The sequence below is a fragment of the Notothenia coriiceps genome, unplaced genomic scaffold (genome assembly GCF_000735185.1).
Source record: "Notothenia coriiceps isolate Sejong01 unplaced genomic scaffold, NC01 NC01_scaffold00026603, whole genome shotgun sequence".
NCBI classification, from domain to species: Eukaryota; Metazoa; Chordata; class Actinopteri; order Perciformes; family Nototheniidae; genus Notothenia; species Notothenia coriiceps.
Window position 1 is genome coordinate 107,277 of NW_011359304.1, and position 25,871 is coordinate 133,147.

General features: G+C 39.5%; 1 protein-coding gene across 1 annotated transcript in view; it reads left to right on the forward strand.

Annotated features, from left to right (window-relative positions):
• The window catches only part of LOC104957226 (collagen alpha-1(XI) chain-like), an 83,505-nt gene extending 58,265 nt beyond the window's left edge, over positions 1–25,240 (forward strand). The window contains exons 42-67 of the mRNA XM_010784830.1: positions 1,129–1,236; positions 1,336–1,443; positions 2,309–2,362; positions 2,927–2,980; positions 6,203–6,310; positions 9,163–9,216; positions 9,722–9,775; positions 9,899–9,952; positions 10,224–10,277; positions 11,459–11,566; positions 11,823–11,876; positions 12,116–12,169; positions 12,599–12,652; positions 15,831–15,884; positions 17,250–17,357; positions 17,589–17,642; positions 18,192–18,245; positions 18,790–18,897; positions 19,425–19,478; positions 19,567–19,602; positions 19,698–19,751; positions 20,140–20,401; positions 21,734–21,846; positions 22,006–22,074; positions 22,593–22,826; positions 23,626–25,240. Coding sequence (XP_010783132.1) covers positions 1,129–1,236; positions 1,336–1,443; positions 2,309–2,362; positions 2,927–2,980; positions 6,203–6,310; positions 9,163–9,216; positions 9,722–9,775; positions 9,899–9,952; positions 10,224–10,277; positions 11,459–11,566; positions 11,823–11,876; positions 12,116–12,169; positions 12,599–12,652; positions 15,831–15,884; positions 17,250–17,357; positions 17,589–17,642; positions 18,192–18,245; positions 18,790–18,897; positions 19,425–19,478; positions 19,567–19,602; positions 19,698–19,751; positions 20,140–20,401; positions 21,734–21,846; positions 22,006–22,074; positions 22,593–22,826; positions 23,626–23,772 — 2,265 coding nt within the window. The 3' untranslated portion in view covers positions 23,773–25,240. The remainder of the gene's footprint in view (positions 1–1,128; positions 1,237–1,335; positions 1,444–2,308; positions 2,363–2,926; positions 2,981–6,202; positions 6,311–9,162; positions 9,217–9,721; positions 9,776–9,898; positions 9,953–10,223; positions 10,278–11,458; positions 11,567–11,822; positions 11,877–12,115; positions 12,170–12,598; positions 12,653–15,830; positions 15,885–17,249; positions 17,358–17,588; positions 17,643–18,191; positions 18,246–18,789; positions 18,898–19,424; positions 19,479–19,566; positions 19,603–19,697; positions 19,752–20,139; positions 20,402–21,733; positions 21,847–22,005; positions 22,075–22,592; positions 22,827–23,625) is intronic.
• Positions 25,241–25,871: the final 631 nt, after the last annotated feature.

Sequence of the window (25,871 nt, forward strand, 5' to 3'; positions counted from 1 at the left end):
TGTGGGAAAGTCTGAGAGTGCAGTGTATGTGTCGTGTTTCACAGTCTTTTGAGAGGGTTGTTTGAAAGAGATGGACCAAGAAAACCACGATAAATTCTGTGTGTGTGTGTGTGTGTGTGTGTGTGTGTGTGTGTGTGTGTGTGTGTGTGTGTGTGTGTGTGTGTGTGTGTGTGTGTGTGTGTGTGTGTGTGTGTGTGTGGCACCTGGCGGCAGGTTGGCAGGCTGGGGATGACAGTTTTGGATCTGTGTGTGTGTAACAGGCACTGTCTGTCATTAAATGGGCCGTGTGTGTGTGTGTGTGTGTGTGTGTGTGTGTGTGTGTGTGTGTGTGTGTGTGTGTGTGTGTGTGTGTGTGTGTCTGGCCTGTTGTACATGTGCAAGGTTTATTTGATGGCATCCTCAGACCTTCCCTGGAGAGGAGAAGCTGTAATGACCTACTGATGGCAGATGAAGTCACAGTTTATTTGATTTGGGTGACCCAGACAGTGATGAGCATCCACCTGAGCTCAGTGAAGAGAGGGTAATGGGACACGCTGATGTGAGGAAAGGATGGAAAGACCTTCCATAAGGCCTTGGCAGAGAGAGCATCTGAATCCTATTAGTTAGATAAAAAGTTTGTAAGCACAGCTCTCGTCCCTGTGAAGGTTGCAGGGTTGACAGAAGGGTCACTATACTTTATTTTTCTGGATGTATTCTTTGTTCAGTCATGGGTTGTGTTTTTATTGCTTTTAAAGCAGTCCAATAAAAAGTAATCAAATGAAAAGGTCATATTTTTGATATTCTAATGTGTGCAAAAGCACCATATTTACTCTTTTGAGAATAGTGTCCTTGTGTAGACTGAAAGCTTCCTGTTTGTGTAATCTGGAGATATTGTTCTGTGAAAATTGGAAAAAATATAATCAGGCGTATTCAATCAAATATAGTGAGGACGCTTCACATTATAATCGCCTGGTTTATTTTAAAAAGCCCTTCAATTAGTGCAGCCTTCTTACTGAAAAGTTAGTTTTTATGCACTCAAAACTTTCTGTTACCTTCATCCCTTTCATGTCTTTTCTGCAGGAAGTATCCTCTAGTTAGCTAGAGCATCATGCAGCAATGACTGATGGGTGTTTTGTTCTTCTGTGTCAGGGTTCTCCTGGAGAGAGAGGTGCTGCTGGCCCTGGAGGTCCCATCGGCCTGACAGGACGCAACGGCCCCCAAGGACCACCGGGCCCTGCTGGAGAAAAAGGAGGACCTGTGAGTACTTCTGTCTCACCTCACTCCATCAAACCTTTCACTGTTAACCCCCTGATACACTGAACTGATGGCTGAAACTGTTTAATTTGATTTGTTTAGGGAGAGAAAGGCCCCTTGGGTCCCGCTGGCCGTGATGGCATTCAGGGTCCTGTTGGTCTTCCTGGTCCTGCCGGCCCTCAGGGGCCCCCCGGAGAGGACGGTGACAAGGTGCAGTGAAGCTGACACACACTGGAATGCTAATAATCCTTGCCTTTAATATCAAACCCAGGAGGATGAGTTATATTTGAAACAGACCACATTCAAGTTTGAATTCAACGTCAGTAACCAGCAGCTTCTCCCTAATGATGATGAAACAGCTTTCTCTAACACAAAGAAATACATCAAAGAATACAACTGTCAGTAGCTTCAAAATGTGTCTAGAAATGAGGGATTGTTATATAAGAAATGTGTGGCAGGTCTTCCTTTCATTTTCTCCTGGGCATTTCACATAGGCTGCTGCACTGCTGTGGCAATATACATTCATTTTATGTCATTCATACATATGCATATACAGGAATGCGCACATAAAGAAACATTGTTTTTATTCACTCTGTTTGAGTCAAGACTACAATGACAGGATATAACCTGTATAAATAAGGGGGGGGGAAATAACATAGCAAAATAGTATCAGGTTGTTGCATCCAGGAAACCAAATAAGCACACTTTGTATGCATTAAAACATTTCTGAACACAATTAAACATGAACTGTTTACCCTGAGGCCAGCTAATTCCACATATAATTGAACCACATATCTGGAGCTTTGCATTTGTAACCATCGTGCCCCAGTCACGTCTTCTATCACACCTTTTTGTCAATCATAGTGCCAATGGGGTTAGACAGGAAGCCAATCAATTAATTGCAAACACTCGCTCAAGGTCTTTGTGGGCATATCAAATTAGAATCTCTTCAGGAATATTCACTACTCACTCGTAGTAGAAGTGACACTTTAAGATATTGGACTAAACATTAGAGACGAGGCCTTTCAAGATGGATGAGCGAGGTGTGAGCTCTGCTGTTTGTGTTTCACCACAGGGAGAAGTTGGTGGACCCGGACAGAAGGGAAGCAAAGGAGACCACGGTGAACTGGTGAGTCTTATTTTGAACTTATTTCGTATGATTCTGAAAAACTAAAAGAACACAGGTTACTTTCTATGCAATGACTCATCTCAGGTTATCTTTCCCTAAACAGTCTGCAGCATATCAAATATGAACTGAAGTGCTGCTATGTTTCCTAATGGCTACTGAGATTTCCAAAACAAAATTCCAGTGTGTTCTGTCCTCTAACATTTGTGTTTTTGAACTGCCTTTGGTTTAAGTCATCACAAGCATCAGTTCAGATCTATTAAATATGAATATGCATGTTCCTCCAGGTTGACCATCTCTAAGAGCATAAATATATATAGTATGCAATTGTCTTCATTAACTTCCATTGTTATCTGGTGCAGTTAGCACAGCAGATGTATGTTGTGATATATTCAGACTGCAATGAAAGCAGAATTTCATTGTTAGAAATGTTTAGTTTAAATGTGATTTTTTTTGTTTGGTACAATATCAATGTTGTATCTTTATTGCTCATTGTATAAAGTGTAATTGCAACCACCAGATGGGGATCCCAATAAGCGATATCTCATGTTTTGTTTGTGATTATAGGGTCCACCAGGCTCAGCCGGTCTTCAGGGTGTGCTCGGAGCTCCTGGTCCAGCTGTAAGTACTGCTTTATTTGGGCCCATCTAATGTCACTCTTTCCCCATTAAATATTATTAAACACTCTTTGAATAAAAAGGACAAAATAAAATGTAGTCATACTGTAGTCTAACCCGGTTCCATTGATGGCTAATGGTGTGATAATCAGTGAAATGAGAGGTGTTTAGATACTTTGGAAAACTTAATGACACATAGTTGGAGACCCCTGTTACAACAAGCTGATTTAAAAAAGAAATAAAGAGCAATGTGCTATTCCTCAGAGGAGCAGGAATGATGTACGGCCCCAGACAGGTCAGGGCCACATTACGAAATCACTATAGCTTGTTACTGTCGCCTCTGCAGTCCAAAAACCTTTGGCTGCAGTTTCATTTATTAAAGAACTACCCTTATTTTATTATTGTGATGTCACACAAATTGCGTTTTCATTATGACTTGTACCCCTTAAGTAGCTATGTCATCACAGTAACACCTTTTTCCTACATCTTTTAAAAAACGTGAATTGCAATGTGATACAGTCTCACAATTCACAATGGAGCACCAACCCAACTATCATTTTCATTTTCTACCTCCATATGGCACCTGTTTTGTCAAAAAATACCGCCTTGCAGAACATCTTCCACTGATCTTTCCCGTTAACACAACAGTAAAAGTCCAGTTTCTACAATAGCTGATGGCCGGAGGGCAACTGATAGCTCATTGCTGTAGATTATCAGGCCTTAACAACCACTCTATAAAAAATGTAGCATCTTTTGGGCTCTGTGGGGCTACAATAGACCTGGAGAGACGGATCGCCGTGGGCAGGAAGTGCACCCAAGCTGAATAACAAATGATTTAACAGTTGTTTATCCTGGTGAGTCAGCCTGCTCATGTGTTTTCATGCTTTCATAACTGAATCCTGACTCGTGCTGTGTAGGTTCACCAGATCTGCCCTCTTTGCAAGTCATAATGCTGTTAATAATCACGACTAAACTATCACACCTACCTCTCAATCCCGGGAAACGTTGGTGCTTGTACAGTAGGGACAATGTGAGATTTACAACAGCTCCTTAACTGGTATTGTCTCTAAGATACAACTAAGGTCAAGCAGTTGGAATGAAACACTATTGATCTTGAGCTGGATGTAGTAAACATCCTTTTCTACAAACCAATTGTGTGATTTGCAGTGTCCAATATAAAAAGCGAAAATCTTTAATAAGAACAATTTCTGAAATGTCACGTTTTTGCTGACATATGTAACCTGATGCAAGCCCTAAAATAGCCACTTAGATTAGCAGGGTTCTTACGGTCATTAAAAACATGGAAAGGTCATGGAAATTCAAAATGCTAACTCCAGGCCCTGGAAAAGTTATGGAAAACAATATTTTCCCCAAAGTTTTGGAAAAGTCATGGAAATGTAACCAAAGTTGCATCAAATATAATTTATATTTTATCTAATCGACGAAATATTAATACTATAATGATAATAAATACTGTATAGTAATGAAATGTAAAATGGCGTTTAACTGACGAGGTATTTTGCTGGTGAGAGATTTTAGTGGCTTTAGCGTGTGGAAGCTAGTAAGCTTACTATTTGATCGGTTTTAGATCAGCACAACATGTTTCATATGCAGACCTTATTTTCCTGTTCCATGTTAAAATAAACCATTTTCAGTGGTACCGCTGAGAGAGTCATCTTTTTAGTCATGGAAAATTAGGTAAAGGTCATGGAGAAGTCATGGAAAGGTCATTGAAAATCATTGGTGAAAAAGTGTATGAACCCTGGATTAGTTTCAGGGACAATCTAACCATATCAGTTAGATGAGTCATTCATTACACCTGCCTCAGCATGTGTGTGATGCCTGCAGACAGAAGCACTTCTTATACCCAAAGGTATGTCATTCATATACACCCACGGTACATCCAGTTTCAGATAGTCCTGAAAAATGTATCATTTACAGATTTAGAACAAGTTGTTATAAAATCACTTATGATGATTAAAGCCCCCTAAGAAAGCATTTTTTATAATTAGAACTTCATTGTGGGTTGAATGCACAGATGTGTGCACTTCCTACACTCTTTTAGCTAGAGTTAAGAACACAGTGAGACAGGTTTTTAGGATATAATTAGTTATTAGATTATACTTTAACTGCACTGTTGTATAAGAATTATGCTTTGTGTTTTAGTCGTGATAATAACTTTTGCAGGCTTTCTTCCATGCTTTGGATCAAATTGCATCAATCAAAGAGCTCCAACACAAATAGTGGCAAGAGTTTTTAATACATCTTTAGAATAAATTGCATATAATGCATCATTTAGGTCCAAACACTCTGCTTATATCAGAGTCTGATCTCCCAGATGTGTGACTGTTTTCGGGGTAATAGCCTCTCTAAACTTCAGTCCAGCTTGTTTTAAACTTTTCAGTTTAGAGTTGCACTGCCATTACCTGTAATCACCTAACATTTCCTCCTAAGCTGCTCTGCATTCAGAACCAGAGCCTGAGGCTGCCTACATGTTCCAGGGCTCAGCGTGAGCTCTTTCAAGTGCTGACATGCATTTGAACTGAAAACTCCCAGTTTGTCAGCACTTTGCTCTCTCCCTGTAGTCTCCCTTTTTCTATCCTCTGTAGTCCTGTGCATCTCTGGCTTCACAGATGAAGTCAGCAACTTTCAGATACAAGATTTACCATTACCCTTTGGCAATAATGCACTGTTCCCTGATGAGGAGCCTTGGTTATCTGGCTGCTGTTAACCAAAGGTAGCACAGCTGATATACGGCTGGAGCTGCCCCCCTGTCCCTGTCCCTGTCCCTGCCTGTTTTTTAAAACATTTGGAGGTTGCCTCAAACTCTAAATGGCCTGTGAGTGCAAATGTGTGGTAAATGCATTAGCCCTGAGACAGACTGTTGACCTCTCCAGGGTGCATGCTGGGAAAAACACCAGCCCCCTTGTGACCTAGAGCAAGAATATGTGGGTGTAGAGAATTGATGGAGAGATGGAATTGCCATACAATGACCTTGAGAAAAGGCATTAAGGTAAACTGTCTGTCCTAATCTGTGTTTGTATACTGGCCTCGACCCACCCTCTGCCATGTGTGCTCGGATATACTCCACAACCTTGGGAAGGATTAAGAGGGCAAATAAATCCCATAAGAGAAATTACACATAGATACCAGTGTTTGTGGACTTGCAGTTGCTGAATGAAGATGTTAATGATCGTTGACACCCCCCCCCCACACACACACACAGGGCAGCGATGGTGAGTCTGGACCCAGGGGACAGCAGGGTATGTTCGGCCAGAAAGGAGACGAAGGATCCAGAGGATTCCCCGGTCTTCCAGGACCCGTCGGACTGCAGGTAAGACTTTTATATCAATACAAATACATGTTGATTCCCTTTCTCTCATTCTCTGGACACATGACAACCAGACCACTCAGCCCTGAAGGTTTGCACAACTCTTTCCCTCTCAGATAGAGCAGAACAAGCCCCTTTGAACCGACCTTCCTTCACATCATTTACATACATCAAAAGAGCATAATGTATGAATGCACCCCAGGCTCTTAATAACACTTTGTATAGCTCCTAGGCAAATGATGTGTTTTCTTCCTACAGGACCTTCCCCTAGTATAGACAGTGATCAGAATCCATCACCACTGCTAACATTTGGCATTTTGCCGCGCCCCTTAATGTTGGAAGGGAGGCTGTTGGTTTTTCACTACATCATTATCATACATTAAAATGCCTTCTTGCAGTGCTCCCACTCCCATATAGAGCCCAGCAGTAGCTTGTATTCAATCAAATGTTTTAATCAATGTATAGTAGAAATAATCACATTTCTTCATAATGGACAAATTACAATACATTGTTTATTTCATAGAGGATTCAGAGAAAGGGGCATTCGATCCCCTGACCTCACCACCTTCAAAAAACTCACAAAAACTCACCTCTTCAATTATTTGACTTTAACTATATATATTTATTTGTTCTTTTCTTTTCACTATATCTGTAAAGCATCTTTGAGCACCTGTAAAAGCGCTAACAAAATAAATCTATTATTATTATTATTATTATTATTAAATCTAAAGCAGACTGGACACTCTTTACACAAGGATGGAGATTTGCTTTGTCCGGTATTTTCAACTTGTAAATAACAAGCAGCAAACCGTGCAAACAAACATGGATTATGCATATTGAGTGCCGTGCAGGAGAGTGACAAGGATGTTATCAATTAATTACACAGTTTTATTTTCCACTTCAACACACATTGATCTGTTGCTATGTATCTTCTTTTTAATGGTTGTTCATTGATTTGCAGAACGTTTTTAGCATCCATTTTGGTTTTAAAATTATACTACTGGAATTACTTTTGAGAAAATAAATAATACATTCTCGCTCTTGAAAAGTGCATTAAACAGAAGTCAATACCTATAAATTGCATATTTCCTCAATTCAACACACTCAGGGACGATAAACCCTTAGTAACGTCCATGAAGTTATCAATCTATTCTTCTTGTGCGACTCTTAAAAGACGGTATTAAATGCCAGAAATGAGTGGAAAATGTCACTTTTTGTCATTTAACAAAAGTCACATACTCGAAACAAACTGAACAGTATCGTCTGTGTTTGATTTATATTCCCATAAGAATGTAATAATAATAATAATAATAATACATTACATTTATAAAGCACTTTTCCTGGTGCTCAAAGCGCTTACTTAATACTGAGATTAGGACTAAGCTTGATGTGACTCTGCTGTATTCATCTAAGTGTTTCCCTCCAAACTGCAACGGAGTGAAACGAGCGAAATGGCAAAGTGTCGGCTCATTTCAAGCCAATGAGCTGAAGTTTAAATCTTGCCTTGTTGGCAATGAATAAAGCAACAGCGCATTTTAGAAAATCTTAAAGTCAATTATCCAAGGACTCACTGATGATGAAATTAGAGCGAAGCCCTGCTGGTCAATAGGGCCAGATAATGCTGTTATTAACTGCAATGGGCTTTTAATTGGGCATAATGCACTCCGTCTCCACTCTTTTAATTATGTTTAGCCAAGCTGCCCTTCGATAGATGGCAGCAGTCATTGCAAGCTCAGCTCTCCAATTCAATTATCTGAAGCATTAAAGATTTTTGACTATGGGGAATGATTGGCTTCAGACTGTGTTTGCCGTCCTCGCTGAGCACATGAATTCTTCAGATAGAAAAAGTTAAGATGAAAAGTAGATTGAATTACACCAAATTGTCTTTGTGTTATTCAAGATTAAGAAATGCCAAATCATAAGTAAACACTGATTGCACTGATACGAATAGTTGTTTGTATATTTAAGTGTGTCTGCATGTTAATTTTACCCACAATGCACGTCTTATTTCCCGCCTGCTAATCCTTTAGTACATGTTATTCACAAATAAGCCTAACAAGTCGGACATTGATCAAGAGCCCGTCACATCTAAGCATTATTATGCATGAAATCATTTGATACTTTATTTACTTCTCCATTCTTACTACCCTCATGCTTTATTACTGTGTCTAAAGTCCCACTCAGAGTCTGTTATAAATGAGCTTCTCTGCCATTCAGAGGTACATTAAATCAACAGAATGAGGTGAAACTACACATATGTGATCTCAATGATGGATATCTACGTCACTTTGGTTTCACAGTAACTTATCATTACCGCCGCCTTCCACCCACCTATTGATTATGCATGCTCCATCATCGGACCCCAACTAACACAAGAAATAATAACTGCAATTATGCACACAGACAATACGCTACAATAGCAAGATTAATTTTGCCGCACCTTCCCAAGTTGTATTCAAACAGTTTTTAGTCAAACTTGATTGAATCCCAAAACTATATAACACGCACCGCCTGCACCGTCCTCTTTGTTTCCACTTTCCTGTGGACAGAGATGGATGGAGCTCCCTCCTCTGTAATTTACACAGGCTGATTATACCCAAGCCTCCCATACCCTTTAATTACAAAAGGTGTCCTTTTTGACTAATTGTGTGTGTACACTCAGGGGCTCTGCTTGTAATAATACATTCTCCATCACGCAGCATCCCAAAGTTCACTGTTTAATACACATCACTGGTGCCTGGTAATGAGCAGCAACACAGTATCTCTGCCCAGGATGTCCTAATGTGCAGTTTTGTCTCAGGTGCTGCGTCCTATGACCATTCCTTTTGTTCTAAAGGTTATTTGTCTTCTTTCAGGGTTTGCCCGGCCCTCCTGGTGAGAAGGGAGAGAACGGAGACGTTGGATCAATGGTGAGTTTTTGGACTAAGGCCGATTTTGAAAAGTCTTTGGAAGATTTATTGACACTCACATTTTTGCTAGTGATGCACTGTTCCCATCCAGTATCAGACTAGAAGACATTTTTCGACTACAATAAGTACTCTCAGGGTCGATCGTTCAATTCAACAAGCATTATGTTCAGATTTGGTTGAGGGGATGCATGTTTCCCAAATGTTCAATGATTTCTATTTGTGTTTAGCTATGCTTACTATCACGGGGAGCCTTACAGTAAGTACTTCCCTCTATAAACTTGGCTGTACCTATTGTTTTTTATGTTTGTATAGAAGCATATAAACTCAACTAATGCACTTGGTCAACGAAGTCCCTCAGCTTCCGGTTCACATTTTTTTTAAAACTCAAAACATTACAGCATGAAGTGATTCTATTAAATGTATTTTGACCAAGCATACATTTACTTTGCCTTTTGCAACATCATGGTGCTCTTTCTATACTGAACCTCACTTTCTTTTCTGACAGGGTCCACATGGTCCTCCTGGCCCCAGAGGTCCTCAGGGTTCCAGCGGAGCCGATGTGAGTTTGATTGTTGTTTTGGTTTAGATCATTCTAATAATTTAATAAAAGCACAAACTTTTCATTCAATATTTCTACTTTCTTTGATTTTCCCTAACTGTCCCTATTGTGATTTATCTACAGGGTGCTCAAGGTCCTCCCGGTGGTATCGGTTCAATGGGAGGCGTTGGTGAGAAGGTAAGCATCATATCATAAAGAGAGAGAAATTCTGAAGTTCTTTTCAGCTTCTAAAAATACATTATTTTATTTCCTTTGGTATGTTTAAATCCAAATAAATACTTTCTCTGGAATGTTTCTGTTTTGCTGCTGCAGTTTTAGTGCTGCATTGCATGAAAAATGTGTTTGACATGAGAGTAGAAGATACAAACCAGAAGTCTGTCTGCTGATAACACTATCTGGTTTGTTTACTGCAAATGTGATAATGTACATTTTCACTGTGATCCAACAGGGAGAAAACGGTGAATCTGGCAACCCAGGATCAGCTGGAGAGCCTGGTCTCGGAGTAAGTACAATCTCATTTCAGATTGCACTTTCTATTTTTTAAAACAAGATAACTGATCATTTTGTGATTTAAAAAGCACGTATGCATGACAAGAAACACAACACCCAATCCAGTAGTGTGACACTGTATGCAATATTCAGGGACAATGAAGAAAAACATAACTGGAGGGCAGCTTATGTTTATTCATTTACACTTGTGATATACAGTAATCGATTTAGGAGTATTTTACCTCCATACAGTATAACTGCAGTCTGCTGTGTAGCAATGATAGCAACCTCATCATAAAATTACTTAAGCCATAGATTTGGAGACCATTGGAGGTTTGTCTTTTATTCTAACCTCCTGACTGTTATAAGATGCAATGTCAGAATATAAAAAATATATATTGTTTTGTTTAATTTCTCTAAAATGAATGTTACATGACATAAATGTTGTATTTGTTATTAAATACTTTTTCTAAAGAGAAACCAAATGATTTTGACAAATTGCTTTTAGATGACTTATTAAACATTGCATTAACATTAAGGCAGCATACTGTGTTTGCCTGCAAGAGTGCCTCGACCGTTTAGTGAAATCATGATTCATTATTGACAATTCAGAGCATTGCCAATAATTAAGAAGTCTTTGTATAGACCCTGGTGGACTCACCTTAGTCATAGGCGTGGGCCAGTCCCCTTCCTTCAGTCCATCAGGTTGTATTTACGTATCTGTGGCTATGGATCTGTTTACAGTGACAGATAGAGCCAGTGTTGCACGTCACATCGAGGTCGAATTCAAAGGTGCCATGGTGACATCGATTAGAGAGGCACTCTGCACTAATGGGCCAACTAACGATTCTGAGCTTGTTATATCGCTCCAACTCCTGCTCTTACTCAGAGCCAACACTTTAAGACACTGTTGATGCTATTACTAGAGCAAAACGTAATCATTTAGAGGATCAGAACAAATGTTTTAATACAAAATCTGAATAATATAATCTAGAAAAGCCTCAAAGCCTCATTTTGTTTTCTTTCACCAGCTTTTTAGAGCCATTTCGGTGCTTGTTTTGTTGCCAGTTGGAGTGACAGATTTGTAAACACACACACTTTGTGCCTTACTGTATGTAGCATGCTATTGTCAAAGAAGCGTTGATGGCCGTTATGTTTGTGGTCTTCATGGCCTCTGTTTTGTTTTCCCCTCAGGGTATCCGTGGAGAGACTGGAGAGAAGGGAGAATCCGGCCCCCCCGGAGCTGCTGGACCAGCCGGTGCCCGCGGGCCCCCTGGAGACGACGGCCCCAAGGGCAACCCCGTATGTCACCTCCACCGTCACACACACACACACACACACACACACACACACACACACACACACACACACACACACACACACACACACACACACACACACACACACACACACACACACACAGCGCCATTGAAGAGTTATTAAAGCTGTCAGCTGCAGAATCACTGTGTCATATGTCTCAGTGGAGCTGTCTGCTGTCAGAGATGTTGTCGACGCGTTGTCAAATATCCGCCTTCTCAGTGTCTCTGTCTGTCTGCAGGGTCCTGTCGGATTCCCCGGAGACCCCGGTCCCCCTGGAGAGGCCGGTGCTGCTGTAAGTGCTACATTTATCACTCAATCACTCATTTTTAGGATCGCATACAATGTTTTGACTCCTAATAGGATCCTTATATTACCCATACCTCCCTCTTTCATTCTTGATTCTTCAATTTTGTGTAAAAGGACTTGGTTATTGTATGTGCATTTCTTTAATGGGCCAATAATATAGACCCTTCTGTGATTAGTCTTACAGTGCAGTACAAGAGCTGACTAATGTTGTCATTTTTGTTTTAGGGTCTTGACGGTTTAGCTGGTGACAAAGGAGACGACGGAGAGGCCGGACAACCAGTAAGTATTGCGTGAGCGTAATTTGTTAAAACATGCAAAGTGAACCACTTAAAAATACACATTCAGCCACTCACACGCAATTTCATGAACAGAATAATGTGTTAAAACACAGCAGTAACCCAAGAAGGCAAAGTAGCTTTGAAGTAGCAGCGTGGTAAATATGTGATCATTTAAAATCAATGTAATCATAGACTATCTTTAACATTCAACATTTTAAATACCTGTACAATAACATAAATGATGTCATTGACTGTCTTGCATTATGACAAATATTGCAGTTTCTGTACATTTAAGTTCTGTTAAATACAAAGTCAACTGTAGCACCAACATAAAGAAAGGGGTGTGAAAAGGACCAAAAAGTAATGTCTCATTAAGTAACTAAACCCTTCAGTTTTTCTGAAGCTAAGTGTTTTTATCTTTTCATTTTAGGGCCCTGCAGGTCCATCTGGTGAGGCTGGAGTACCGGGACCTCCGGGTAAAAGGGTGAGTACATTTCCAAAATTATGCACAACATCATACCTCTGCTAAGCACTCGAGATGTTCCCTATTTTTAGATTCACAATGCTCCTAAAGGCTTAACAAATATTACACACTGTCACACTAAGACACACATTTATGATAGCATTTTCTGTTTGGATACAATGTAATGTTGCCCATTAGTTAAACTGAGAGTCTTGAGTAGCCAATAGTTAACAGGCAGAGAGCATACTGCAGGAATATACTGACATATTATGGGTTTGAAAGCTGCTGCTGCTTCTAATGTCTGGAAATGAACGTGTCACTTTAATGTCTGGCACTCGAAGCCCTCTCTGACACATCCAGCCTGGGTCTGACATTATTTCATTTCTCTGGCGTGGCAATTTTACGATGCATTCCATTTACTATTATAATGTTTTACTGTGAGCAATAAAGCAGGCTATTAATGCACTGTATAAAAGTCTGGCACAATAAGGACAAATAAAACTGAAACATTCATTTATAAAGTGAAGTCATTTTGTTTTGTGTATCTAAGCAGAGGTGATGTTTAGTAGAGTCTGCATTAGTATCAACCAGCTGCCATTTTTTATTATAATGCAGCCTTTGCATAAATATAAATAGGTACCATAAACACTGTTGAGATCATGCATTAGCAGTGATAGAAAATAAGTATATTATCTTAAGTGCTGTAGATATTTAAAGAGTTTATTTGAACTACTTTTCATGCATTTGACAGCTACTGTATATGTACTAGTTATTGTCAGTATGTAAACACATTGATTGCTAAATAGCTAAGCAGTGGTTCCTAACCATTTTGGATTGTGACCTCTGACACAAAGCAATGTCAATCATTGCCAACAGTTCGGAAGATTTTCCGCATAGATAGACATTAAGATGGTCTCACTGGAATTACAGTTTGAGGTCAAAAGTAGTAAAATCATTCACATTTTTAGTGAATCCGAGAGTCCGAGACCTTATGTTTTTTTTGGCTGTCCTACCCAGTTAACAGTCTCATAACCCACTGGACTGAAAGGCCTAACTGTACACAAAATAGATTAACTAGTTTAGCGTTGAACAACTACAACAGTTAGTATTGCAATCTCATGATATAACAACACATTAGTCACATGGGGCCTTTTGCTTGAGAAAAACTACTTATACTTAGTACATGATTCCCATGGACATTAAATGGTGATTTGTTTACATTTCTATATTGATGCTTTTACTTAAAGGGTAACTTTAGTGTCTTTAAACTTGGACTGTGTTTACCAATGTTTTTGTTCGCAATTGACTAATGGAGACAACACTTGGTCGAGGATTGAACAAAATCGCTGCACAAGAGCTGCATTGTAATCGCTCGGGGCAATTCTGCAGCTTCAATACACGTCCACTCAAAGTGTTGTTTCTGCCACTGGCTCAGAGTGTTGTATAAGTCTGACAACAACATGGAAAAGGACCATTCAGAGTTACAAAACACTTCTCTTTACCTTAAGCTCAATATTTAAGTCTCGCTCGGAAAGTGTCCTTCTGAAATTGCGTCCAAAATGACAAAATCGGCTAAATGTTCAGTCATGACATGTTACTTTTATCCAAAGCAACTTACATACTCAATACTGTTGACAATCTCCACAGGAGCAATTTGGGGTGAAGTGTGTTGCCCAGGGACACAACAACATGCTTGCAGTGGGGTTTGAACCTGTGACCTCCTGATCCGAACACTAGCACACTAATCCACTGCGCCACACGCCCTCCCACACATGAACATCTTTTAGATAACACTGAGCTATGCTTTCTGTAGTCCAAAGTATCAAACTCCACTAACATTAGGACTCCTCTCTGCAACTTTCCAATAGCAAAGCGTATGTGAAAACATGAATGTATCTGTATGGTCCTTTCAATATGAACGTCACACACTCAACTCTAATAACTTAGCCATTAATACCACATTCATAATCTCACAACTCCCCAAATGTATGTTGTGACCCACAGGAGGGGGTCCACCAATGCAATAAATAACCTAATTGTACATAAGACGGATAAACTAGCCCTGAGGTAAACAACTACACCAGTAAAGGGTTACCTATACAATGAAACAGCAGTATGAACAATCAGAAACAAAGATAATGTGGTCCAGGTTTAAATATACACATGATGCCCTTTCAGTAGAGTACTTCTTCTTCTTGACTTATTTTTTCCAAATAACTATAAAATATTGCCTCTTGTGGCTGAAACACATTCATTTCTCAAGCTTGTCATATGCACACAGCTTGTGGTAATATGCTGTACAGTCCTGCACAGCAGAGGGTCATTGAGTAGATACAGTCCATGATCACATGTTACCAGTTAACGGCCAAAAATGTTATTTTCTTTATCAACACATTCCATTTTTTGTTTGTTTTTCCCACATATCTGTGGCTTAAATGAAAATGCAGGCGACAGGTTGATCACTCAGTTTAAAAACTTTAGTGTAGTGAGCACTTTTCATACATCTCATTTGTATTCCAAGGGACACTTTCCAAGTGACAGAGGCTACAGAACATATTAATGGACTTTGCGATATGATTTTTTATCTATCATTGGGGTAATTCGAGGTTAGTCTATTTCCCAATATCTCTTCGAAATTGACTCAGGATTGGTGCTCATTGATGCATGTGGTGTCTGCTTGACTACATTAGCACACATGCACGCACAAGGACACACACACACACACGTACACTCACTAATGCACACACACAGTTGCCAAGGCTCATAACCTACATTGAAGACCGGTGGCTTTTGTTTGGTGTGTTTGATTATGGTTCATAATGGCAAATGACAGCCCACTTAAAAGGTTTTGACCAGAGGCTGTTTGGTGAAAATGCTGATGTGCTTTTAACTCGGTATGTCTGGAATGTAGGGCATTTGCTCACCCTGCTGCTGCCTGGTCCTGCATTACCCTCTCTCTTTAAAACATATTCAAGGTCAGAGAGAATTAGCTTAACAAATAAGTATTTACATAAAATCACAGCTTGTCAGCAAAGTTGATGAATTTCCCTTTTTAAAGAGTACCGGTAGTTACCTTGATTTATGTAAAAGGGTTTAACATGAGAGAGTATTGTTATTAAGTTAGATTTTCAAATACAATGATATATTTATAGTATTGTTGTTCAAAATCCTAATTGTATGTTATTGTTATTCTTCTCAGGGACCTATTGGAAAAGCAGGTCAGGAGGGCAAACAAGGAGAAAAAGGATCCAAGGTAAGTTGCAAACCGTTTGACATTAGCTCGACCTTAACAAAATACTATTAACCTCTGAAGTTGTAGATCTTAATCATGACGGGACCAGGCTTGGATAATTATATAGAGGCATGCAAACGTTATTTTAAAGGGGTGCTTTTATGCTCATACCTATGTTCATATTTGTATTGTGTGCCTCTCCTGTGACATGTCTCCATGATTTAATGTTCAGAGAGTCTGTTATTTTTTAGGATTTTCAAATATTAATGAGCAAAAATTGATAAAACTAAACCGTATTTCAAGTTGCTCCAATCCTATTGTTCATGGTTTTGATTCAAATAATTAAAACCACCATCTTTCATGTGATCTATTTCAAATAAGAATATCGTATAGTGTTACTCGATGTCTACACCTCTACAGATAACCTGTTAGTAACATGTGTTGTTGTTTTCTTGTAAAACCCTGCTCAGGTGCACTTCTGTGTTAACCTCCGTATAAATGTGTCTAACTGAAGAAGCAGCGGGGTTCCTTGAGGCTATCGGTGGATTTGATTGCTTTGTTTAAATCCATAACACGCGTGCTGTTTGCACAGTTGAAGAGCATCAAATAGGAAGACAAATCTTTATGCCTTACATGAATTGTTTGCTTCGAAAAGTCCTCCCTCCTTCACACACACACACACACACACACACACACACACACACACACACACACACACACACACACACACACACACACACACACACACACACACACACACACAGTGTCCACACCGAGGTAAAGGATTAGAGTTGATTTGATGGAGACAAGACAAAGCCTGCATTGCCATCTTAAGATGTCAAATCCAGGCCTAATTGGTTGTCAGAACAATTTAATCCCCCCCTCGTATTATCCCGGTCTATATGCCATCTCTGGAACTTCAATGCATACAAACTGTCTGCTTCTGCTCGGAGACAACAGACGAGATCTGGTGAAATTTGATCTGTTTGGATGTTGCAAATCCTCGAATCTGTTCGATTTTTGACGATGTTTTCTTTCCATCAATTTGACTTCAGGAAGGGGGATTGCTTTAATTATAAAGTTGGATAAAGGTCTTGTTCTCAGAGTTAAAAGACATTCTTGACCATACATATTGCAAAGTAACATGTTTTAAGTTCTGCTATTGTGTGAATCTCCTGCACATTGTTCTTCGATTGGAAATGCATTCAATATATTGGTCAGGACTTGAGGGCATAATGGGGTTTGCTGAGAAACACAGAATGTAAAAGTACAACTGTGTTTGTTTACAAAGAAACTCTATAGATATAAGTGTACACTGTACACGACGTGTATGAGCCTTGGGCATTGTAAAGGGAGTCATTGTAATTGTGTGCTGATGTTCTACAGGGAGAAGCTGGAGCCGAGGGGCCTGATGGGAAAACTGGACCTGTGGGACCTCAGGGGCCCGCTGGGAAGTCCGGTCCTGAGGGACTCCGTGGAATTCCCGGCCCTGTTGTGAGTACATTTAGTTCATTATCCATCATTTATTTTCAAAGGTTTCAAATGGTGAATTAAATCATGTTAATTGAGTAAACAATGTTTGTGAATGAATGTTATTTGAACTACTACGACTTTTTGATCATGTATCGCTTCTCAAAGTACAGTTTACTGTCTTCATATATTCAGTATTTTGATTATTCTCATGTTATTAACCAGATATTGTAAATATGTCTTCTTCATTTTCAGGGTGAGCAAGGGTTACCTGGTGCTTCTGGTCAAGACGGCCCCCCTGGACCTATTGTAAGACATGTTCTCCCTTTGTAATGTGTTAGTACATGTTAGTACACTATAAAACGTTTCAGTGTGATAACTTTACAGTTTAGTAGAGCTAGAACTATTTGTCGAAAATCAATTAGTTGACTGCCAGAAACACAAATTAGAAACTATTTTGATATTTGAATAATTGTCTGTCGAAAAATTGCAAAAATATTTACTGGTTTTGTTTTTCTTAAATATGAGAATCTGATGCTTTTCTTTTGTCTTTCATGAATGGCATTGTGTTTTTGGACTGTTAAGACAAAGCACAACAGCCATTGAAGCAGACACCCTGGGCTTTGGGAAATTATACAGTACATTTTTTCTCCATGACAGTGATGTATCGACAAAATGATTAATCGTGAAGCTAATCTTTAGTTGCTCCCCTATCGCTTACAGCAGTGGGTGCAGTACCTCTGCGGGAACAATGGAAAACAGTCAGGATGAAAGCAGAGATGTGTGATGGCTGTCACAGTCAAATAATGTGTATTCATTTCCCCTGATGCTTCACAAACTGATTCTTTCCCTCCACAGGGACCCCCTGGACTCTCTGGTATGAAAGGTGACTCTGGAGGGAAGGGAGGGAAGGTAGGATATTATTACGATGCTAATCTCAAATTGCTTTATTGTGTATTTCTCATATCTGCCTATCAGAAGCTCTCAAAGTAAGCAAACATCTGGGCCCCTATTCTCAGTGTGTCCGGGTAAAGATGGAGCAAGCTTCTGCTCGGTGCTTTCACACCCTGACTTGATTTGCAGAATACAAGTCCAATAATATCCTCGCTGTAGTGGTCGTTTGTTAAATGCCAGCATGCGGTAGTCGGACGCAGATAACCATAACTCTGCCAGCAGCAGGTGCACAGACAGACCCCCATTCTTTAACATGACGCCAGTATAAACACACTATTTATTTATAGACAGAAATAAGCCGGTACTAAGCCTGGACAGATATTGTACATAATCTTTTATTCTGGTTTCCCTTTGAAAAACTGCTTTCATTTTCAGCGGATGATGAATAAACAGAAATTAAACCTTAGTAGAACAAAAGCAACATCTAGTACAGATAATGTTTTTCTCCTATTTCAATGCTTTTGTCTGATGTTTTTTGCTCGTCTTTCTCCGCCTGCTTCAGGGTCATCCCGGTCTTATCGGTCTGATCGGACCTCCTGGTGAGTCCGGAGAGAAGGGAGACAGAGGACTGCCTGGATCTCAGGGTACCGGCGGAGGAAAGGGAGATTTTGTAAGTGTCAGGCAGAGCATACTCTATACAAATATACTCTGCATTGTCTGCATAAACATATTTTGAAAAGTGTTACTTTCTCAGACTTAGGTTGAATCCTCACAAGAGAAATATGTATTCTTACAGTCAGTGGATAAAGGGAATATTGCCTTTTGATTATTCTATACATATATTAAGACCTATTCATGTATTAAGGACTAGGTGCAATTGTTCATCGATAACTAGTGGAAATAGTATTTATTTTTTATTGAGTCAGATGTCCAAATGTACTAGTTCGAGATCATTTAATATATGTTATTTGTATGCATTCAGGCTTTTTTCTAATGTGATGCATAACAGAAGAACCCAGCTATTTGTATGTTATTTTGCATGCATTTGCCAAATGTTGGTACAAATCCATTTTCAAAAATACCTGATATGACTTCCTAAACTCTCAGCCCTAACTGCATTTAGGGGCAAACACATCCAACATTATATTGAAATGAGATGTATACTAACTGTGTTCTGCTTGATGTGATGTATTACAGGGTACTGTTGGTACCTCTGGTCCCCTCGGCCCTCCTGGTCCTCCTGGTATTTCTGTAAGTCTCATTTCTTAATACTTTATTTTAAAAAAATCCCTCTTCGTAATATCATGTTGTTCATCTCTTGTTCATTCCTCATCAACAGGGCCCTCAAGGACAGAAAGGTTCCAAGGGATCATTCGTGAGTTGTGTTTCCATTGTTGCCTTTTATTGCCCACTGTGTGATTTATAATGAGAACAGATCTCATTTTAATGATTTCCATATTTTGTTTTCAGGGTACATCCGGTCAGAAGGGAGACACTGGAGTGATCGGACAACCCGGACCCCCTGTAAGTCCCCTGTTTGTTGTTGTTTGGCAGTTCTACCCCAAGCTTTATTATTGTTAGAAATTAAACAATATACTGCTGTAAATGGACATGAACTGTAGCATTATGATTAAATACTAGAGCTGAAACAACTATTACAGCTCTAGTCTGGGAGTGGCTCCTTATTTTCATCTAAAGTAACAGACAGAGAATCAGCACTTTTGAAACAGAGGGCATTATGGGATGCTATCTGAGACCTATAATATATTGATGAAAAACAGTATAATAGGGGACCCTTTAAATAATATATATGTTAAATAATATATATGTTGACCCATCTCTATAGACCATGCTTTTGGATACATCCCTTGTTAAAAATCGTGCATGCTTAACCTACACATTCCTGTTGCAGGGTCCTCCCGGTGACTTCATCCAGCCGCTGCCCATCCAGGGGGCAGGCAGCAGGAAGACGAGGCGGCAGGCTGACGTTCAGGGAGACGCCGCGATGGCAGACTACGGCGTGGATGCCGGTATGGAGGGAATGGAGGATGTCTTCGGATCCCTCAACAACCTCAAACAGGACATCGAGCGCATGAAGTTCCCCATGGGCACCCAGGACAATCCTGCCAGGACCTGCAACGACCTGCAACTCAGCCAGCCCGACTACCCCGACGGTGAGAAAGAGTTTATATTAGCGTTAGCGATGAGACAGCATTCATTGGTAGTAGAATTTGGTCTACGGTTGCAGTAGTTAAAAACGTTAAACATTCAGTAAAGAAGAGCTGTATTTATTCTAGCCTCTACTTTAGGGACACTCAACTCACAGAGGCAGTTTAAATGGCTTCCCCAGGCACTTACTTTATGCACTCTGGAAGCTTAGTGCCATTTCAAGTACAAAGACATTTCCATTGTGAATCTGTTTAATTTAATTGTGAGGTAGATTAATAGCTTAGACTTAAATAGATATACTTTATTGAACCCAAATTTGAAAATGATTGTGTTACAGCTTCATAGCACACGAGTAACCCACGTTATAAAAATAAACGGTAAATGTTTAGAGTCGAATGATATACATCTATATACCATCTCTCAGTCTGTACACACACACTGAAAGATTGACATTAAAGTTGACTTTGACTATAGAATACACAACATCAAATATTCAGAAGGTTTGAAAGGTTACCTCGCTCTCATTTGAGTGTCACTGGTATAGTTTGTCACTTAAAGGTCATAGTATAGTATGCTATTTACACAAAAAGAAATCCTGTCATAAATCCATTTATTGGAAAGTGGTTGATGGTCATTCAAATGGTATGGTATAGTAGTATGGTATAGTGTCCTAAAATAGTCATAGTTTAGTATGACCTAAAACTAAAAGTATAAATACATTTTTAAAGTTAACTATAAAAGTATTTTTTAACAAAGTACATCTTCTAAATGATGAATCTCACCTTTCCCTTACGGGGAAAACTCGCAAAATCTGGCTAACAGGCTTGACTGCAGCTAAAAAGATTATAGTCCAACGTTGGAAACCTCCTCACGATATTTCAAGTTCTCACTGGCTTCAGAGTTTTTTGAACATTTCTTACCTTGAACTGTCCTCTGCGAGAATCAACGATGCAAAACCCGATACAATTTTAATGTGGACAGATCTGATATCTAACTTAAAGGAGCTCCTGACCAAATAAGAATGCTATCCCTGAGGGGATTGTTGCCCGGTGGTTGGTGGAGGGGGGGGTGGTGAGCTATGGAGTGGTGGTAGGTGGGTGGATGTAGGATAGAGGGATGGGATTGAATTAATCCAAAATGTTGTGCAACCTGAATTGTCTTCTGTGCTGTGTTGTAAATTGAAGATGTTGCAATAAAAAAAAAAGTAAATTATGCCATAAAAAAAGTCAGTGTTTGAACTAAAGGAGCCAGAGCATAGTCATAGTACAGTATGTAGAATAAAAACATTTTTAAAACCGTTGCCTCGGCCCCGTCTCATGACTGTGTTTGTCTCTCAGGTGAATACTGGATCGATCCCAACCAGGGCTGCACCGGAGACGCCATCCAAGTGTTCTGTAACTTCACAGCGGGCGGAGAAACCTGCATCTTCCCAGATAAGAAATCCGCAGGGGTGAGTAACGAGGAAAAAGGCTAAACCTGTTCAATACAGCATGAGACTCAATCAAATGCTGAGGAGATATTTGCTGACACACTGTATGCACACTTTGCAATTGGAAAAGTAACACATATAATCGTCATTGAATTCATTTGTTTCCTTTTTTGATTATAGGTTAGAATATCCAACTGGCCCAAGGAGTCTCCAGGGGCATGGTTCAGTGAATTTAAACGTGGAAAGATTGTGAGTAAAACCATGTGACTTTTTATTTTATATTATTTATTTTTAATGTTGCCGTTTAATTAGTTTGTCTTATTCAAGATTCAAGGCTTTTATTGTCCTTCTTACATAGCTACAGTGTAGTGCAACACAATCAAATCAAATAGAAATAGTGCAATTATAGTCTATATACTTATAAATATATATTTAAGCAATAGCTCACGACAGGCCGTTGTATATGGCCGTTATATCACAGTTAAGGGGCGTTAAATTCAACATGTATATTTTCTACTTTCTTGTTTATTTCTAGTCTTTGAATTTGTATTGTACAATGCCATGCCTTTTTATGCTGCTGCAACACAAACATTTCCCAAATTGGGATCAATAAAGTATCATCTTATCTTATACAAGTCTTATTTACGGTAACTCATTCCCTATAATCACTCTCTGCTACCCTGCCTTCCCTTCTCTTACCATTTCTTTTTCAAACTGTCCCTCTCTGTATTAACCCCGTTTCCTTTTCTCCATCTCTCTCTCCCTAGTTGAACTACGTTGACATGACAGAAAGCACCATCGCCACAGTTCAGATGACCTTCCTGAAGCTTCTGAGCTCCTCGGCTCGGCAGAACTTCACCTACATCTGCCATCAGTCGGTGGCCTGGTACGACGCCAAGGGGGACAGCTACGATAAGGCGCTGCGCTTCCTGGGCTCCAACGACGAGGAGCTGTCCTACGACAATAATCCCTTCATCAAGCCCCTGACGGACGGCTGCTCGGTAAACACTGCTTCATAACTTTCCCTTTGCAATTCAACTTTGTTCCAAATCCCATGGAATCCAACTAATCCTCACAAACACGGAGGAGAAGAATGGCACACGACAATGTTTAAACTGTCAGATACAGACCAGAATAATCGAGGGATTGGGCGAGTTTAGAATCTGAAATTGTTTCAACGGTTTGTAATGAATGTTGGTTAGGTTAGAAAGAGCTGAAATTAAGCTTTTAATTCATCGAAAACACTTTAGGATAATCGATAGGTGGTTGTGTTGCTTTTTCAGCTTCGTAAATATATTTTTTAAATGATATTAAATGTAATATCTTTCAGTTTTTGGCTCTTTGACAAGCTTTAGGAGTAATAGAGATTTTACTTCTTTTTTTTTTTTTTTTACATTTTATGTATCAAATGATCAATTAAATAATGAAAACAATCACATGAAAATAAATAATCATAAGTCTATGCTATATATTTTGTATAGAGCAGCAGTTAGGACTTTTTTCTTACAAAGGAAAGAGACACCTTCTTAAATGATTTCAAAAATGCCCATCACAAATGTCCAAAGCCAAGATGACATCTCCATTGTTTCATTAGTTTGACTAGCTGAAAACATCAAGATATTTGAATTACAATGATGTGAGAAAAGAAGCAAATCTCTGCATTCCTGAAGTTTTCTACCAACAATAAATCTTTGTCTGCTCTTTCAAGATAAGCCTTTATCCGTCAAATGCATCTCTTTACTGTACCTGTTCCACAAGGTTATATTTTGAAGGGACTCACACTGTTCTTTGTGCTTGCAGCTGAAGCAGGGCTACTCCAAGTCGGTGCTGGAGATCAACACTCCCCGCATCGACCAGTTGCCCATCATTGACGTCATGCTGAATGACTTTGGGGAATCCAACCAGAGGTTTGGCTTCGAGGTCGGCCCCGTCTGTTTCCTCGGCTAGACACACCCCTACTCCCCGCTGAAGGACAGGGTCAGAGGGTCCATACTAACACCCACATGCTGAGATCCCACCGCCTTAAACCTTCTCTCCCTACGAAGTCAAAAACCTGTGTTTTCTTTCGTTGCCGAGAAGATCCAACTGAAGCCCGGAGAAGAAGATTGCCCCACCCCCCCCCCCCCCAGGCCCCTGTCATTGAAGCGTTGACCCGGGGAAGCTACTCCTCGCCCTTGTAGGGCCAGAATCACATGACTTTAACTTACATGTAGGAATGGGAGTGACATCAGGAAAAGGACATTTGATGCCGTGGCGGACAGAGCAACAGAGAGAGGATCCACTCACCCCTCCCCCCTCGTCCTCTCCCGCCACACGCTCCCTCTCTGGGAGCTCTAGTGCTGCTCTGAATACAACCACAGGGGTGCTTTTGTGCAGAATCACAAAACACTCAAGGTGCTACAAAAAAGTGCTTTTTGATAAAACTGTAATTATTATTATTATTGTGTATAATATTGTTCCTTCCTGAATCCACTCAACTTGCATGTGCCCCAGCTCTTAGAGTTTAAATAAGTATTTGGTAAGCTATAGGAATAAATCCAATGAGTATATTTGATGTGTGTTAAAAACAAAATTGCTAAGAAATATGTCTTTTGAAAACATTCCAATTTGTAAGTACACAATAATCCTTTTGTAAATAATATGACTTTCAGTATTGTTATTAAATAAGAGCTGACTGGAACATAACACCTAACTCTAAAAGCATTTTGTCTTTTTCATGCCAGTTGGTATGCCCATTAGGATATTAAGCCATAATAAAATGAGATATTAATATAAATATTGTAAGAAAGGGCTTATTCTTCCACACGTTATTCCCTCAGATGTTATATTGTACCTCAGTTTCTTTTACAAAATGTGGACATATTGGGCTCCTCATCAACCATGTTTTTATCTTGTAACACAATCACAATCTTTGTCAAATGACTTCCAAAGAAAAGTAGTCCCAATTGTTGTGGGGTCTTTACCAAAATTGAGAAAAAAAAGCCCCCTTTATTTTGTTATTTGTAACAACGAACAAAATGTTTTCATGTGCCTTAAATTGTTCTTTCTAAAATATTAAAACTGGATTCTGAAAATGGTTGGGTTGAATGTCTGTATTGTTGGCTATTTGAGTGCAGATATGATAAGTGTCCTCTCTGTGATTCTGCGCTGCCTTCTACATATTACCTTCCTACGTCTCGATCGTTTAAGATTAGGAGGATTAGTGGCTCCCTGTGATTGATTCTGCTGAGCCAGGCGCTGTGATCTCTTTCTCTGACTCCGATTTGCCTTTGATCAAGATCTGTTTGCATCTCCGCCTCTTTAGCTTAGAGCTAACCTAGCATAGACTCCAGAGTTGCTTTCAAACCTGTGTAACTACAGTATGTTTACAACCTATGTACAAATGAAATAAATCTTTGGTGCTTTTCCAAATGCACACTGCAATTGTTTGCATTCACTTATAGCGTATAGCCAACACATTGTCTGTCAGTGTATTGGCACAAAATGCATGGTCACACAATGCATGCTGGGATTGTAAATACTATCACTCCCTTACTGCACCACTGGCTTTGTAGAAAATACAGTTAGACCAAAACTGGTCATTACAGGATATTAAAAAGAAATTGAATTGCATCCCCCTTGCCTAAAAAAAATATCCTTATTCACCCTAATTATCCATAATTGTTTATATTGTGTTAGGTGCTTGGAGGGACGACAGTCCAAAACACATACAGTAGAGGTGTTGTGATATCTCGATTGCTATTCTTCACTTGCTTATAGCTTTCAAACAACATAACTTCATAACATGTTATAACATGTTCAACAGCAGAAACATTTGACAGTGCTGCTCAAGAGTCTACAGCAAATGCCAATTAAAGGTTAAATATATATGTTATTATAGTAACGGATATGGGATAGATTTTACAAAATATACGTGACTCCAAAAACAGTAACACAAATCAGCCTATGCTATAGAAAAGTATGAATGGAATTGATCTACTTCAGGTTTTTGCCTGACTTAACCCTAAGTAGTAAACTGTTCAAAATGAGACAGAATAACATCTTTC